General features: G+C 47.8%; 1 protein-coding gene across 2 annotated transcripts in view; it reads right to left on the reverse strand.

Annotated features, from left to right (window-relative positions):
* Positions 1-2,963: 2,963 nt before the first annotated feature.
* ITGA8 (integrin subunit alpha 8) overlaps positions 2,964-17,512 on the reverse strand; it is a 93,963-nt gene continuing 79,414 nt past the window's right edge. For both annotated transcript variants that reach the window (XM_029077802.2, XM_029077801.2), the window contains exons 27-30: positions 16,742-16,855; positions 11,685-11,786; positions 7,463-7,585; positions 2,964-5,347 (exon numbers count right to left, since the gene is read on the reverse strand). In XM_029077802.2, the coding sequence (XP_028933635.1) occupies positions 5,261-5,347; positions 7,463-7,585; positions 11,685-11,786; positions 16,742-16,855 (426 nt within the window). In that variant the 3' untranslated portion in view covers positions 2,964-5,260. The remainder of the gene's footprint in view (positions 5,348-7,462; positions 7,586-11,684; positions 11,787-16,741; positions 16,856-17,512) is intronic.

Below are 17,512 nucleotides of genomic sequence, written 5' to 3' on the forward strand. Positions count from 1 at the left end.
CAATTCAATTGTTACTCTATTATTATTAATTAAACACCATTGGGGTGGAACACTATCAAAGGTCTTTTGAAAAATCCAAATACCCAAAGAGAGAAAGGGGAAGGCAGAGAAACCTGGGAGAAAGAAGCCCAGGTCTTAATCCTAGCTCTGTTCCCAGCCTACTATATGACCTTGGACAAGTCACTTAACCTCTCTGAGGCTCAGTTTCCTCATCTGTGAAATGGGGATAATAGAGAAGCAGTGCTTAGGAGAAAGAGCACGGGCCTGGGTGTTAGAGGACCCAGTTTCTAATTTCAACTCTGCCACTTGCTTGCTGTGTCATTTTGGGCAAGTCACTAAACTTTTCTGTGCCTCAATTTCCTCATTGATAAAATAGGAATTAAATACTTGTTCTCCCTCCTGCTTAGACTGTGAGTTCTCTCTTGGAACAGGGACTATGTCCAAGTTGGTTTTCTTATATCTACCCCTGTACTTAGAATAGTGCTTGATACATAGTAAATGCTTAACAAACACCAATGCTTAATGATAAGAATAATAATAATACCACCCTCTCATTACAGTACAAGGATGTTGTAAGGACAAACAGTTGAATATTGTGACAGCAATTGGGGAAAAAAGAAAAATACTAATTCAAGGTATTATATTACTGCTCAGTTAATATTCTTAATCGGTTCCGTGGAAAGAAAGAATTACATAAGAGTGCTAATCAAAGTCTAGTTTCCCTAGGAAATAATATAAAGTACATAAATGTGACTCCTGAAACAATACAAACAAAGCAGTGAAAAAAACAATAAATATACAGTAGTTACATGTACAAACTGCGATGCAAATATGCAACAGTGAAAGATTTGGATTTAGCTGGTTTTGTTGGACACGTGTAAATACTTAATTTTCAAAGTCTTATCTTTCACCTTCTTCCATGGTGTGGGACCACACTTAAACACCCATAGGGCTCCTGTACATATTGACTCGTATATTCTATTATTTTAACACTCGCTCTTCGCCATATAGGTATTTCCTTTCTCTCCTTTTATCAGTTAATTATTTCTGGATCTGTCTCCCCGGCTAGACCGTAAGCTGCTGCAGGACAGGGTTAGTACACGCTGTACTAACCCCACAGGGCTTTCCCCAGGTCTTTACATAGGATTCAGTACAAAATAGGCACGCAATAAGTATTATTGCACTATGAGCTGTACCCTTTAAACACTTGATAATCACCCCACCCTCAGAACTAAGCAAACTTGATTCAGTTTCACAGCATTGATTTCTCTTTCTACTGCTGGTCGGGGAGGCGGGAAAAGCCAGATTCGACGTGGCAGTCAGACGACGGTCAACCCGTCGAGAGCCCCAGCTTGGGGGGGGCTGTTGGGGAGTGGTTCCGTGTTTGATGACTTTCTCTGCTCGCTACTTGCCTGTTGTGTGACCCAGGGCAGGACACTTAATTCCTCTGTGCCTCATTTTCTTAATCTGCAAAATGGGGTTAGACTGTAAGACCATGTGGGACAGATGCTGTCTCTGATGGCATCATCTTGTATTTCTTGGGCACATGGTAAGTGCTTAATAAATGCCATCATTATTATTATAGTTCTCAAAGAAACAGATTCCACCCCCAGATAATGTCGTGTTGAGTCAGCTGAAAATCCCCTTCCCTCGGCTGGAAATGAGTCTGGAGCTATTGGCAGGGATTGGGATTTCTGGGAACCGGAGTTACTCTTCCCTTGGAGACTTGGCTGCCGAACGCAACCAATAGCCATCACAGGTGTTTGGGGTTTGGAGAGCCACAGAGGATGGGGGTGGAGGGGGAGGGCAGCAGGCCAGGTGGTTGGTGTCAAGGAGGGTCGGAGGAAGAGGTTGGAAGCATCCGGTGAGAGCCGCCTACTCCCGACGGGCAGCGATACGATCGGTCAGAAGGAGAGTTTAAGTAGCCACTCATCATCTATGCTGTCCTACTGTGGTAAATTATCTTTAAAATGAGTTATATAAAAACCATTTCCCAAAATCCCTTGGATTCTAGAATCGAGCGTGGCCTAGTAGAAGAAGGTTGGATCTGGGAGGTAGGAAACATGACTTCTAATTCCCGGCTGCACTCCTTGCCTTGTGTGTGACATCGGGCAAGTCACTTAACTGCAGTTTCCTCATCTGTAAAATGGGACTCTCTGACACCCTCTCTCTCTGATTGAGAACCTCGTGTGGGATAGAGATTGTGTCTGATCTATCTCGACTTTATCGTGAATCTACTCTAGTGCTTAACATGGTGCTTGGCCCATAGTAGGAACCAAATGAAGATGCCGGTTATAGTGATTATGTCTTCAGATGAATACACTACCCTCAGTGTCCAGTACACGTTTCCCACTGTGGATCTGGTTGAGATTACTGTCCAACTGATTTCACCTTCGGGTTCCTCTTTCTTCATGGTATTTGTTAAGCATTACTCTGTGCCAGGCACTGTGTCAAGTACTGGGGTAGCTACAGCTTAATTAGTCGATGTCCCACAAGGGGATCCCATCTTAATCCCCATTTTACAGATGAGGTAACTGAGGTACGGAGCAGTGAAGTGACTTGTCCAAGGTCACACGGCAGACAAGAGGCAGAGCCGGAATTAGAAGCTGACTCCCAGGCCCGTGTTCTTTCCAGTAGGCCACGCGGCTTCTCCTTCCGCTCCTCTGTTCTGGCCACTCTCCGGCCTTCAGTCTAGTGCCCTCCTTTCCTCTTCTCCCACTCCCTTCTGCATGGCCCTGACTTGCTCCCTTATTCATCCCCCTCTCCCGGCCCCACAACACTTGTCCATATATGTAATTTATTTATTTCTATTAATGTATGTTCCCCCTCTAGACTGTAAGCTGGTCCCGGGCAGGGAGTGTGTCATTTTATTGTTCTGTCGCACTCTCCCAAGTGTTTAGTTCAGCGCTCTACACCCAGTAAGCGCTCCATAAATGTAAGTAGAACACACTTACTACACCCAGTAAGCGCTCCATAAATGTAATTGACTGGGTACAGCTGAAGTTCCCGCCTCATGTGCTGCAAATGAACTCCCGGGCGTGTTCAAGCCCTCACAACTGTCCCCCCCCTTCCAGAAGCCCCCCAGACTAAGAGGGGAAGGGGAGCTCTTGGGCGCCAGACACTTCCAAGAAGAAGATAGTGTTGAGCTGGGGTGGTAGGATCTGTTTAAAGCAAACCTTCTGCTGGGAGTAACGACTAGCAGCTGCCGGCTCCCTTTTCGGTGATTCCTGACAGCTGCTGTCCTATGAAGTAAGAGTAGCCGGTCAGCCCAGCCCCCAGTCCGTTCAGTAGAGTGAGACTCTACTCGCCCCTCAAACCCCGACCTTCCTGACAAGTGCCCCCACCCCCACCCCATCCTCCCCCAGCGCACCCCAGAGCGCTCTCCCGGCCCGGCCAATCGTGCTCGCTCATTCCAAAGATGGAATAGTTCTTTAAACATCTCAAGGCGGTGAAAACATGCTTCAGATTCACGTGGAGGCAGTTTTGCACCTAGAAACTCATTTGCTTCGCTAGCTTTTCCGTATAACAAAAGAGAATGCAAATCCGTGCCGATGTAAGTTGTTGGGGACGGTCGGTTCTGGTTCGTCAATGGCAGTACTCAACGTGACAAGGTATTTACAAACGTTTAAAAATCCATCGGTTTTCCTAGAGATCGTGAGGTGAACTCCCTGCCCTATCTCGTGAGGTGACGCACCGTGTATCTGACACCACTCAAATGTCCACCACCATTTCTTCCAAAACTGCCTTGCCCTGTCGCCAGATTCAGAATGCTCCTGAATTATGTCATTTTGTTCTATCTAAAATCTACAGTGAAAGCATTTCTTCTAGGAGAACTGTCTTTTTTTGTTGGGAAGAAACAAATACTACTGAATAAATGAAGAAACCATCTTAAATTCGATTTATAGTGGCTGTAAGAAGGTACGTAAGTAGGTATTGTGAGCCTGAGTCAGACAATGCCATCATGTTCAAGAAATGCTTTTTCCTCTGTGCTCTTCCCAGGCCTGGAAATCATTATCCTCATCATCCTCATCACCATAATTGATACCTCTTTGGTTTGCCCTCCCTCTACATGTTTCTTGTCAGGAAATAAGTGGTCTTCGTGGGGGAGGGAAGGACTATTTAACCGAAAAGCTAAATATCATTGCTCTGCCTTTCTCACCCTAAAGCTATTGAAAACGGTACTATTTTCCCAAAGCGTATGACAGAATCTTTCTCTGTGATGTTTTTTGGGATGAAAAAAATTAATAGAACAAACCCAAGAGGACAAGTAGAAGCAGGGAATGTGTCCACCAACTCTGCTGTATTGTACTCTGTACACGGTAAACACTCAATAAATACCACTGATTGAAGTAGAAGGGTTTCTTTAAATCAGTGGAGTGCTCTTAACTGATATTCCAGAAAGGAAAAGGTAGGAAGCGGGGAGGGAGGTGAGTGTGGTTTGAAAGGAGCCTGGAAAAGAAGCAAGAAATGTCAGGAGGGAGGTAAGCGGGTAAGAAAGGGGAACACTGTTTTAGCTGCCAGTCTGAATCTCTAGACGGTAAGCTCCTTGCGGACAGGGAACGTGTCTACCAACTATGTTGCAGTGTACTCTCCCAAGCGCTTAATACAGTGCTCTGCACACAGTAAGCGCTCAATAGATACCATTTATTACTCGAGTCATCGGCCAACGAGAAGAGACAGTACCGAAACCCCGGGACCTTTACCCTGTTCTCAGATATTGCCTTTCCCCAAAGCAATCCGTGGAAAATAGGAAGATCTTCAGCCCAAGTGGTGTGTAGGAACCGTGATTCCCTAAAAGCGGAAGACCAGATCCAAATGTCCAAACCCATGAGTGGTCGGGAATCCTGATTTTCCCAGGGTGGAAAGATAAAATAGCGCCCTCCGCTCACAGAATCCACTCCCAAGTGCCAGCCCCTCTCAGCCTCAGCTGCATCAGGATGCTCCTGTCCCTTGCGGGTAGGGATTATTCTGGGATACAGTAGTGGTTGAAAGTTTCATCCTGTTCTACCTTCTAGTGATGCCCACTTCGCAAGGTTCTGACTAGCTGGAAAGTGTCCAAATTTCCTCCAGCGGAAAACTCTTCCCACCTTGGTGTGTCTGTCAGACTGGGCCTCGGGGAGACTTCTCCCAATAGTTCAGAGCCCCTTGGCGTCACCGGGACCCCGTCCTCCCAGCCAGCCGGTTGGAAGAAACCTGTTTCAGCCTTCGCCTTCGGGACAGTCTTGCCCTTGGACCAGACCGGGGTGACTCTGGGCTGTTCTCACGCATCAGTAGTCTTGTTGTGTGTCAGCTGCTCTCTGTCCGCCATATCGTCCTGAGGGGGCCTGGCCCTGTCGAAGAAGCCGCACTGCCGGGAACAAAAGGAAGAAAGACTTAGCGAGGGGAAGGCGAATGCGAAGGAAGTCTCACTTTGTACACCGTTTGCTATGCCCTTGGGAAGGCGCTGCTGGGGCACGGAATCCCCGTATCGGCCCCAGTCAGCAGGAAGGAGAAGAATAACTGATTTTTGCCAAGCGCTCACTGCGTTCTAAGCACTCGACTAAGATAATCCGATCAGACGCAGTCCTAAGGCTGATGGTTCACTGTGGGCAGGGGAATGTGTCTACCTATTCTGCTCTATCGTACTCTCCCAAGCACCTAATACAGAGCCTTGTTCACAGTAAGTGCTCAATAAATACCTCTGATGATGATGACGGGACTCACAATCTAAATAGGAGGAAGGCAGGTATTGAATCCTCAATTTGCAGATGAGGAAACCGAGGACTAGAAGAATTAAGTGACTTTCCCAAGGTCACGCAGCCGGCAACTGGCAGAGCTGGGATTCAAACCCAGACCTTCTGACTCCCAGGCCTGCGCTCTTCCCACTCGGCCGTGATTAAGGGAGAAGAAAGGGAGGAAGGAATGTTTAAGATGTGGGTGCTTTTCTGCTTGGGGGTTGGGGGCGGGGCAAATTATTTTGTCAATGGATTAAACAGTACCTCTAGTCCTCCCTGGACTGTAAGCATACGGTGGGCAGGGATCATATCTACCAATTCTGTTGCAGTGTACTCTCCCAAGTGCTTAGTACAGTGTTCTGCGCACAGTAAGCACTCATTAAATACCACTGACGATGACTGATAATGATGATGCCTCCCTCAGTGAGCCAGAGGCACATTACTGCTTTGACTGATCTACGACTCACCCACTTCCCCATTCTTTCATTCATTCACTCATATTTATTGAGCGCTTACTATGTGCAGAGAGCACTGTGCTAAGCGTTTGGGAGAGCACAATACAGCAACAGACACATTCCCTGTCCACAGTGAGCTTAAAGTCTAGAAGGGGAAGACAGACATGACTACAAATAAATAGCGTGAGCCAACTTGTTGCTATTGGTAAAAGTAGGAAGTTGCCCAGCACAAGCTCCCAGTTAGAGCTGAGAAAGGTCATTCTAAGTCATTGCCAAGGTTCTCTGTCCTACTGACTGACAGGACAGCCGAGGGTGAGGAACCCTGCTCCCAACTTCCAGCTCCAACGGGAAGTTGAAGGGGTAAAATGGGGCGGGAGATGGCGAAGGCGGAAACAAACAGGATCTCCGTTTGGGGAAAGTAGTTCTCAGACCCTGGCCCGTGGAGGAAACAAGTCCCTCTCTCCCAGGAGATTTGGGCTAAATATTTTCAGTTGCATGGAGTTTTCCCCAGGGTTTCTATCTTTGGAAGTCAAACAAGGCAAACGATGCAGGGATAGACAGTCGGACAGAAAATGGATTTCCACACTGTAGATGCTAAAATTTTAGTCATATTAAAATAGGATGGACGGAGAGGAAATTTAGACTTCTCATGTGAAACCAACACTAAGGTATCACATCCTTCAACAGTACCTAACGGGATGGTCTAGTTGGTTCTCAAAGTCAAAATCTAGAGTTGCCTTTAGAACCGGCAACTCTGTCATCATTTTAAAGAACGTTCTGAAAATATTAGGGCCATTTTAGTATTTTATGCTAATAAAAAGTTGCAATAGCAGCTCAAGGTATACACTTTTATGGCATTTGTTAAGCGCTTACTATGTGCCGGGCAACTGTACTAAGTGCGGACTAGGTACAAGGTAATCATATCGGACATACTCCCTATCCCACATGGGGCTCACAGTCTTAATCCCCATTTTACCGACGAGATAACGGAGGCACTGAATAGTGAAGTGACTTGTCTAAGGTCTCACAGAAGACAGTGGTGGAGCTGGGATTAACTGCCCCAACTCAGGCCAATCTAGGCAGCCTGATAACTGAAGCCAAACTGTGTATTTATTTATGACAACTTTAAAATAAAAGCACAGACTCCAATTAAAGTGCAAGCAGAGTTCTTAAACATCAACTCCATGAGTCACTTGCCCAAGGGTCCTGAATTCTGGGACGCCCAGTCTCTCGCAGTGTCTGAACCTTTTCACCATTCCTGCTTTGTGGAATCAGGGAAGAAGAATCACTCACCTTCCACAGTGCTACGGTCAACAAGGCCAGAACGAGCAGCCCTAAGAGGATGGCCAATATTATAACCCACAGTGGGATTGCAAAGGAGACGTTTGGTGTGGCCCAGACGACCGTCGTTCGCACCTGTGGAGAAAAAGGAGGAGAATGACGGAAGGGGAGAGTTAGGAAGTCGACCAAGAGAAATGACGGAGGATCAGACTTGGAGCCCATTGTTAATTCCACACTTCTCTGCGGGTATGTGGAATTTGAACAGTCGACCGTCTGAAGACACGGCTGAGTGGGGGAGGACTTAACTGCGTGGGTTCGATGGGCTGACGCCGGCTGATCTTTTGGCATGGCACCATCTCCCAGGTCAGTCCCAAGCGCTTAATACAGTGCACACAGTAAGCACTCAATAAATACGACTAACTGAATGAATTACTGGCCGTTCGGGAGATCTTGCACGGGGAGGGCTGGCTCTGGAATTCTGTCCCCCAAGACCATTCATTCGTTCATTCAGTAGTATTTATTGAGCGCCTACTATGTGCAGAGCACATCACCCTCACATCACCTCACTAGACTGTAAGCTCCTTGTGGGAGGGGAATGTGACTGTTATTTCGTACTCTCCCAAGCACCTAGTACAGTTCTCTGGATACATTAAGTGCTCAATGAATACGATTGATTGACGATGGATTGATCACCCAGCCGGCACAGTCATGGAAACTGTCATAGCGTTGGGTGAAGGGGTAAGGGATTTGCGCTACCGTTAAACTCTTCCAGCTGTTTGTCGTGTGAATATGGGGTGAACCGAGGCCGTAATAACCATTCTCCCTGAGGCAAGAGCTTCTTGGACTCCCAATAACTTCACAGGGTCTTCCAATCCCCTCTAACAGCTTCTAGAGGAGTATGGAGCGCTCTGTGGTCAAGCGGACCAAGCTGGATCATTGAGTGGCAAGTTAGAGCTGGAGAAGAGAGAGTTAAGGATATTGGATGGTCTGTTCCTATCCTAAGGAAGGTTGTACAACGCAGGCATATTGGACAGGAGCTAGAAAATAAGTCCTGGTGCATGTGAGTATGTATGTATATAATAATTACGGTACTGGTTAAACTCTTACTATGTGCTAAGTGCTGGGGTAGATGCACGGTAATCAGGTTGTCCCACGTGGAGCTCACGGTATTAATCCCCATTTTACAGATGAGGTAACTGAAGCAGGGAGATGTCAAGCGGCTTGCCCAAGGTCACACAGCAGACGAGTGGCAGAGCTGGGATTAGAACCCAAGAGCTCTGACTCCAAAGCCCATGCTCTTTCCACTAAGCCAGGCTGCTTCTGGGTGTATAAAATGCGGAAGAGCTGGAACATTGCTTTCAGTCCCACCCACAGATGAAATCTCACCAGCAGCAGCATCATTTTCTAATACAAACGGCAACAAGCTACTACACAGGTTTTTTTAAAAGGTATTTGTTAAGCACTTTCTATGTACCACGTCCCGTACTAAACTCTGGGGTAGATACAAGCTAATCAGATTGGTCACAGTCCATATCTCACACGGGGCTCACGGTCTTATTCCTCCATTTTCAGATGAGGTAACTGAGGCACGGAGAAGTGAAGTGTCTTGCCCGAGGTCACGCAGCGGACGAGTGCCAGAGCCGGGATTAGAACCCACCGCCTTCTGACTCCCAGGTCCGTGTTCCATCACTCTGCCATTACTGCTTGGAAAAATCCAGTGATCCCAGGGGCCTGGTCCCATTCACGAATATTAATGACAAAGTCAACTGTTAACGGATAATGTTGAGACAAATCTCCTAGAAGAATTTCATTCCTAACTACATTTCCCAGGATTCAGCTCCTCCTCCACTTCCTTTGTTTCCCTCTCTCAATTTCCTCCTCCATTTCTTAAGCACTCTAATTCATTTATCATCTCTACTAAGCTCCAGGCTTAATAGAGGTGTATCTCTCTTGGAGTTACTATGATTAATGGCTGCAGCTGCCCTGGGAAGAAAATCTCAAACTAGGAGAAGGGAAGTGCTTAAAATTCAAGGGAGAATATATACCAGCCCCGGGGCCAGCTCCATTATTTATTTATTCTTTATTAAATAAATGTAGCCACTTGCTTGCCAAATTTACATACGACTAAAAAAGTGTGAGCTATTCCATTTTCTAGGAGTGCTACTGCATCTGTGCATTTAATCTTCCAGCATTAATTTTTGTTTTTTTCTAAGAGCGGTAGGAGGTCGAACGATCTTAAATGAGACTTTAACGCATCTCCGCTGACTGTATCATCGGTCGTTCCCAAAGCAGAATGGAGGAACCACAATTACAACCGCCCCCGGCCTTCTTAAAAAAACAACAACAAACCAAAACAAAAAACTTTGGAGGTTTGGGGAACGGCGAAGTCTTGCATACAATTCTCAGGGCCCCTCGAACAAGGTAGCAGAAAAGTATTCGCAGAGGAATAAAGGTACAGCTCAGTCCCACTATAAATAAGGAACTAATTTGAAATAGTTGTGAGCGCCGAATCTACGAAGGAAGACACGTTCAGCTTCGGGACCCTCTGCACCAGCTTCAGCTATGAACGACGTGAGCCCGTTGTGGGCGGGGAGTGACTCTATCTGTTGCCGAATTGTACTTCCCAAGCTCTTAGTACAGTGTTCTGCGCATAGTAAGCGCTCAGTACGATCGAATGCACATCAAGCGACAGGACAGGAGCTCCAGCAAAGCAGTGGGAAACCAGTCTGCTCACCACTACTTTGGCAACTGTTTCCAGCTGGACTCTGATGAAAATAAATGACAACAGGATAGCGGAGCAACCGCTTTCCGGTGAGCTGACGCCAAGTCCATAAGGCAGACTAGATGGTTTCAACCACTAGTCTTAAACAACGCAATAATGCAGTAGCCTGGTGGGAGAGTAGTGCGTAAGAAATACCAGTCGGGCTTTTAGGAACGGGGTCGCTCCACTCCAGCTAAGGCTTCATGAAGATTGGGAAACGATAGGCCATCTCTAAATCAGAGACAGGTCCTGAATGGGACAGAACCATTCCAACGGCAAGGACCGATCCTAATGTTCAAATGACGCTGGAGGGAATATCAGACGAGCGTCAGTCTCTACGGCCTCGCGTATACTCACTCATGCAAGGGAAATAAATACTTCTCTGACAGCCAGATACCGGGGAGTCCGAAAGCAGACTCTTCTCCAGATTTTACGTCTCCCTTTCCAGAAACTACGTCATAAATCAACGGCCCCAGATAACAAGCATTTTACTGCCCTAAGGGGTCTGGGGGGGGGGGAGACAGAAGAAAATGCTTATCTAATCATTTTGGGGGTCATCTGAGAGTTGTTGAGTTCAACAGGCAATCACCTGGGACACAGGCAAAAGCAGGACCAGACAACATGTGTTTCTGTTTGGGAACCAGGCAGATAGAAATTGAAAGAGCATGAATTTATATCCAAGCTCGGAGGCTTTGAACCTCTCTGGGTGAACACTATATATTAAGGATTAAAAGAGCCCGTGTTTTCCAGCGTGATCATAAATCAGAAATGTGTTAGGTATTTGGGAGAAACGGGGGATGACCTAGATGGAAAAACTTCGAGGTGTACTTGTCTCCTTGAACGTAATTTGGATTTAAGCGCCGAGCACAGTGTTCTGCCCACAGTAGGTGCGATAAATACTATTGATTGACTGATTTACAGCCTGGGTGGGGCCTGGACTAGATGTAGAGTGTACCCCTTCTGAAGAAGAGGTGCAGGGAGTTGGCTTTCACACCTAAGTGCCCGGGTGGGCTTCTGGTTTCTCGGGGTGGAGAGCATGGCCCAGTGGGTTAGAAAGGGAGTCTTTCGGGCTGAATGTTCCCTAGTCTTGTCTTACCTTCTGCACCCGCTAATAATAATAGTGCTTTGAACAGTGCTCTGCACATGTGCTCAATAAATACGATTGATTGATTTGGATGCTGGCCCAATAAAATCTCATGTATTCCTTTATTACCGCTAGAGTGGGGACACTGGTCCATTCTTCAGGGAGTCCAATGGGTACAAGGAGGGTCAGTGGCTGGGTCAGGTCAAGTCTGTGGCAGAGTCTAGACTGTAAGCTCATTGTGGACAGGGAATGTCTGCTTATTGTTGTACTGTACTCTCCCAAGTGCTTAGGACAGTGCCCTGCACACCGGAAGCGCTCAATCCATACCACCGATCGACTGATCGATGAGCTATTTCACTGGAGTCGGGCCTCGCTGGTGGCACACTTACCGAAATTCTCCCCTTGGCGAGTTCTGCCGGCCGGACCTTGTAGGGCATCTTCTTCACTCCGAAGGATACCATGGCCATAAGGGAGTAGGGATCGTTTTTTCTCTGAAAACCCAAGAGGCTTCGATTACAACATCAAACTGGCTACTCCTTCCAACTATTTAGTTTTTATTTGGAGGTTTTTGGGGATCGAGACTGTGAGCCCCACGTTGGGACAGGGGCTGCGTCCTACCTGATTTGCTTGTATCCAGCCCAGCGCTTACTACGCAGTAAGCGCTTAACACATGCAATTATTATTCTTAGGCAAAACAGCAATCCATGGGGCCAAAACCCAGAGGGGCAATCGAGTCTAAGCAGGCTGGCAAGACCGTGGATTTGTCCAGCAGTTTGCAGCTATGACATGACGCCAACGTTCTCTGCCGTGTCAACCACAGGGAGAGGCTACGGAGAGGGCGGGGGAGACCGAGGGTCTGGTGGTCCAGATACCCGGCGTAGATGGCAGGACTGCGGGCTTTCCTCTGTCCTGTCAGGCTCCTCAGAAACATCTGACCCTCTCTCTCGGCCCCTTAATGCATCCCTTGTTCAAATATTCATCGCTTACCGGAAACAGAAGCTTGCGGTCTCCAGCAAAAACTAGAGGATTGTGTTAAAACCTAGAGCTGTAATGTAGATTTTATGTTTCAGGTAGCTGCCACAGGGTGGAGACTTTCCCAAGTGTTTAATCCAGGCTCTCCACGAAGGAAGCAGCCAATAAATACCGCTGATCGATTGGAATCGATCTTCATCCACTGCCATCTGAATAGGGTTCCAGGCCCAGGCAGGACCTCGCTCACTGGTGCCGTGGGAAGGATCTGGGGGAGGGTGCCTACTCTCTGTTGGATCACTGGGGAGGGAAGAGGGGCAAAAGATGCTCAGGAGCACTGTAATTCTCCCCGAAGGTGTGCCCGGCTGCCCATCCCTGGAAGAGGGAGTCGTAGGGGAAGCTGACAAGCCGGCAGGGATGTGGATCAGTGGGACCGGGATCAGGTAAACGCAAGGTGATCGGATGTGCTTTGTGTGGGCCTGGCTCTCCGCTCTGGGAGAACATCAGCTCGGTAATGAGTGTTTCGTCTCTCTTCCAGCCCGCTGAATCTCAGCGAGGGAGGGATGCTTTGAAGACACAATTCCCTGCCCAGCCTGACACGTTCCGCGAATGATCCCATTTCGATCCCCTTTTCCAATATCCCGTGGGTATAGTTCCCGTCAGAGGGGTCCTAGTCGGCTTCACACCAACAAATCTCTTGGGGACGGAGCTGGAGAAAGTCAGAGTCTCGCGGACTTGGAGGAGTTCCTGAAAAGGGCAGGACCTATGTACCAATAACCCTTGGGGCTAAGGAAGCAAATGGCATGGAAGCAGCAGCACGGCCTAGTGGGTAGAGTACAGGCCTGGAGACACAAGGACCTGGGTTCTGATCCCGGCGCTGTCACTTGTCTACGGGGTGGCCTGGGGCAAATCACTTAACTTCTCTGTGCCTCAGTTACCTCATCTGTAAAATGGGGATTAAGACCGTGAGCCCCGTGCGCAACAGGGGCTGTGGCCAACCTAATTTCTTTCATCCAGCCCAGCGCTTAGTACAGTGCCTGGCACATAGTAAGTGCTAAACAGATATCACAATTAGGACTGTAGAATCCCTCAACGGGTCACGCGGTCCAGCCTCTTCCCTTCAAAGAAAGGAATTCTCAACCAGGGCTGCTGGAATCCGCTTTTGTGTCCTTCTCAGCCCGCTTGGCTGGCTCTTCCTCCGCCTTGTCTCTCAAGATCAAGGCTCTGTCTTCGGTCCCCTTCTCTTCTCCCGCTCAGACCCTTAAGGAGCTCATCCGCTCCATGGCTTCCACCCGGGAGATTAGAGATTAATCGGAAAGGACTCCGGCCGATGACTCCCAAATCCACTTCACTCAACCTGACGTCACACTTCCTCTACAATCTTGCGTTTCCTGCCATCTCCAACAGATCTCTACGGGGGTGTCCCATTAGCACCTTAAGCTCAGTACGTCCCAGACCGAACTCCTCATTTTCCCTCCCCGGATCCTCTCCTTCACCACCACCACTTCTCGTCTAGCCTGTCGCCAAATCCTGTCGTTTCTTCCCAAAACAGCATTTCCGGGATCCTCTTCTTCATCTCTGACCGGACGACAGTGGGGCGGGCAGTTGGAATGTCACTACATCAGTCTCCTCACTAGTCTCTCTGCCTCCCGGCTCTCCCCTCTCCAATCCACGCTTCATTTGGTTGCCCGGATCACTTTTCTAAGCCATCCTTCTGCACAGATTTCCCACATTTCACCCATTCCTCTGTACATCAGGCGGAAACTTGTCACCATGAGCTCTAAGTCCCTCCAGGAGCTTTCTTGCTCCTACTTGTCCATTCCCACGTCGTATATACCCTGCTAGTTAAACAATAACTCAAATACACCCGACCATTTCCTACTCCCTCGTATCCATCTGTCTTTCCTGTTACAGAGTAAGTTCCTCGAAGGCAGGAATTCCATCTACTAATTCTAAACTGTAAGCTCATTGTGGGCAGGGAATGGGTCTGTTATATTGCTATATTGTACTCTCCCAAGTGCTTAGCACAACGCTCTACACAGAGTAAGTGCTCAGTAAATACGACCGACTCCCAAGCTCTTAGTACAGGGCTTTGCACCCTGAAAGCGCTCAATAAATATTACTAGTTGCTAGATTAATGGATTCAAAATCTGCAGGGAAAGAGTCTCCAAAACAAGAAGGATTGAAGTTGAAATCCTTCGGGAGAAAGCTACGCAGGTGGAAGGCCTGTATCCGAGCCTTCAGAAGAGAGAGAAGTGATGTAAATGGAGGATATCTGAATCCTTCTTCAAGACATCCAGTGGCTCCTAATAACAATAATAATTGTGGTGTTTGTTAAGAGCCCACTAGGTGCCAGGCACTGCTCTAAGTGCTGGGGTAGATACCAAATAACCAGGTTGGACACGGTCCCTGCCCTGCATGGGGCTAACAGTCTGAATAGGAGGGCAAACGGGAGAACTGAGGCACAGAGAACTGAAGTGACTTACCCAAGGTCATACAGTAGACACGTGGCGGAGCCAGGATTAGAACCCAGGACCTTCTGGCTCCCAGACCCGGGTTCTATCCACTAGACCACGTGGCTTCTGACCAGACCGGTGCGTGTTCCCGTCGTGGGTATTTGCGTGTGTACTCTTTTGTGCCTGCATATGCGTGTGAGGACTTTTGTGTGTTTCTGCTGTAAGAGACAATTAAATTCTACGGGCTGAACGGAGCCCTAATGAAAACAATACAGCAAAGCTACCATGTGCAGTTTTCTCTTGGTAGACATCAGACTCGGAGAGCCGCTGGCTCCGGAAGACCGAATCCTAAAGTTAGCTTTTGTGGTTCATCTGAGCTTAGCAGGCAAGCCAAGGAAGCTGGGCTGTTTCCCAGCCTTTCTTGGCTAGTGGGAGACAGAGGTACGGGTCTGTTTACACAATCTGGTCTAATCGCTTCATTTATATAGCCGACAGCCCCGATAAGGGTCTCCCTCCTTGAGGTGACGGTGAAAATTGCCAGGGGGGCAGAAGCTCTCATCTGGCTGAATGAAAAAGGAGAAATAACAAAAGGCAAAAATAGGAGCTGAAACGGGGCCAAGGCGTTTCACGACCAACTCCTCGCTCCTCTGGTGGTTTTGAAAAGATTACGCTTTCTTAAAGTTCTAGCATTGGCTCAAGCGATTTTCTTCACCGGAGTTTGCGTTACCGTGGCATTTCCCAACAGAGCCACGGGATCCTGGAGAAATCATGCGTGGTACTTTAACGGCACGATCCCACCGGCAAAACCACAGGGGTCAAACTTGGGCCAAAATGAATTTATCCCGCTCAGTCGAGCTGCCTTCTCCTGGTCCAAAGTCCTGGCCAGGTCCATCAGTGCGACCGTGGGATTTGACAGAAAAGGGGGAAACAATCTTTCCCTTTTAAAGGGAAGTGCGGTCCAGGAGGTCAAAGTTGGAGTCTTATGAGATTTTGAGATGTCTTTAAGAACACCGACAGGACGTGTTATGGACCTTTCTGGATGGCTCCATCCAGAGTTTAAGCAATCACATCATTAAAGTACAGAAACACAGCCAAAAGCAAGCCAAGAGCCACAGTGCCAGCTACGTTGATTATGATCCACCATACAGCTAATATCCAACCTGGCTCTAGAAAGGAGAGGAGAGGGAAGGTATTTTCTATTTTTCATGGAACTGGTTAAACAGTCAGCATCAAAGTAATGGTTTAGATAAAACATGAAACATTCCTGATGAAGGAGCCTCTCTCTCCTTTCCTCCTTCCCCCCACTCCCGCGACCCTCACCACCTATACTGAGCACCTGCCGAACGGAGCTGAATAATAGCGATGGTAATTGTGGTATGTATTAAGCGCTTACTATGTGCCAAACACTGTACTAAATGCTGAGGTAGACAAATATAGGTAGATTGGACCCGGTCCCTGTCCGACATAGGGTTCACACTCTAAGGGAGAGGGAGAACAGGAATGAATAATTCCATTTTTTAGATGAGGAGACTGAGGCACAGAGACGTTAAGTGACTCGTCCGAGGGCACGCAGCAGGCGAGTGGCAGATTAGATTAGAACACAGATCTCCCGACTCCCAGGGCTCCAAAGCTTTTCACTGAGCCACGCTGTTTCTACTGAGTACTGTGTGTATTAAGCACCTATATCATGGATATTATTATTATTTTCACTATTGTTATTTTTATACTGAAGTGATCACAACGCGTCAAGCATTGTTCTAAGGGGAAGGAGTTAATCAAATGGGACACAGCTTAATCAGTTGGGACGTATAGTCCCTGTCCTACATGGGGAAATGAATCCATTGCCAGTATTTGCTGAGTGACTCTTGTGTGCAGGATTCTACTGAGTCCTGCGTGTATTACGCACCTATAAAGTGCCTGGGAGAAAAGAATAGGGATAAAAGCGGTCATTACCTCAGAGAGCAGTTTCCCCTTCTGTGCTTTGCTTTGCGTTCTGGGAGGGAGACGGGCATTTTAATTACCTGGAGGAACGTTTCCGCCCAGAGTCTTGATCTGACTTTCAGGACCGCGCTTTCTCCGCCTTCCAGACGTCCGATCGTACAGGAGATGTACAAGCACCCAACGTTTGTGCAGTTCTGGGAAAGAAAAGCGGATGAGCGGGTGGCGAAGCCGAGTGGGAAGGGCTCTCATTCGTTATATCTCCTCCGAAGCAATCGATCGATCGATCAACGGACGGGCAGTGTTGCCCCAGTGGATAGGGCTTGGGCCTGGGAGTCAGAAGGATTCTACTCCTGGCTCCGCCACTTTGCTGTGTGACCTTGGGCAAGTCACTTGGCTTCCCTATGGCTCGGTTATCTCATCTGTAAAATGGATAAAGACTGTGAGCCTCTCGTGGGACAGGGACCGAGTCCAACCCGCTTTGTTTGTATCCCCCCCCGCCCCCCCAGTGCTTATTAATATGGTGCCTGGAACACAGTAAATGCTTAACAGATGCCATTAAAAAAAATCAATCAGTCGTATTTATTGAGTGTTTACTGTGTGCAGAGCACTGTACCGAGCGCTTAGGAGAGAACTGTATAACGGAGTTGGTAGACACGTTTCCTGCCCACAAGGAGCTCATGGTCTAGAGAAAAAAAATCACGACTTGTAGAGGAAGCAGTCGGACACCTGGAAATTGATACATTTTTAAGAACGTATTTACCCATGAACTTCCCCACAGCACTTAAAGCACATGACCATATTTTATTTATTTATATTAATGTACGTCTCTCCCTCTAGACCTTAAGCTCGCT

This window comes from Ornithorhynchus anatinus, chromosome 13 (assembly GCF_004115215.2).
Source record: "Ornithorhynchus anatinus isolate Pmale09 chromosome 13, mOrnAna1.pri.v4, whole genome shotgun sequence".
In the NCBI taxonomy this organism is placed as follows: domain Eukaryota; kingdom Metazoa; phylum Chordata; class Mammalia; order Monotremata; family Ornithorhynchidae; genus Ornithorhynchus; species Ornithorhynchus anatinus.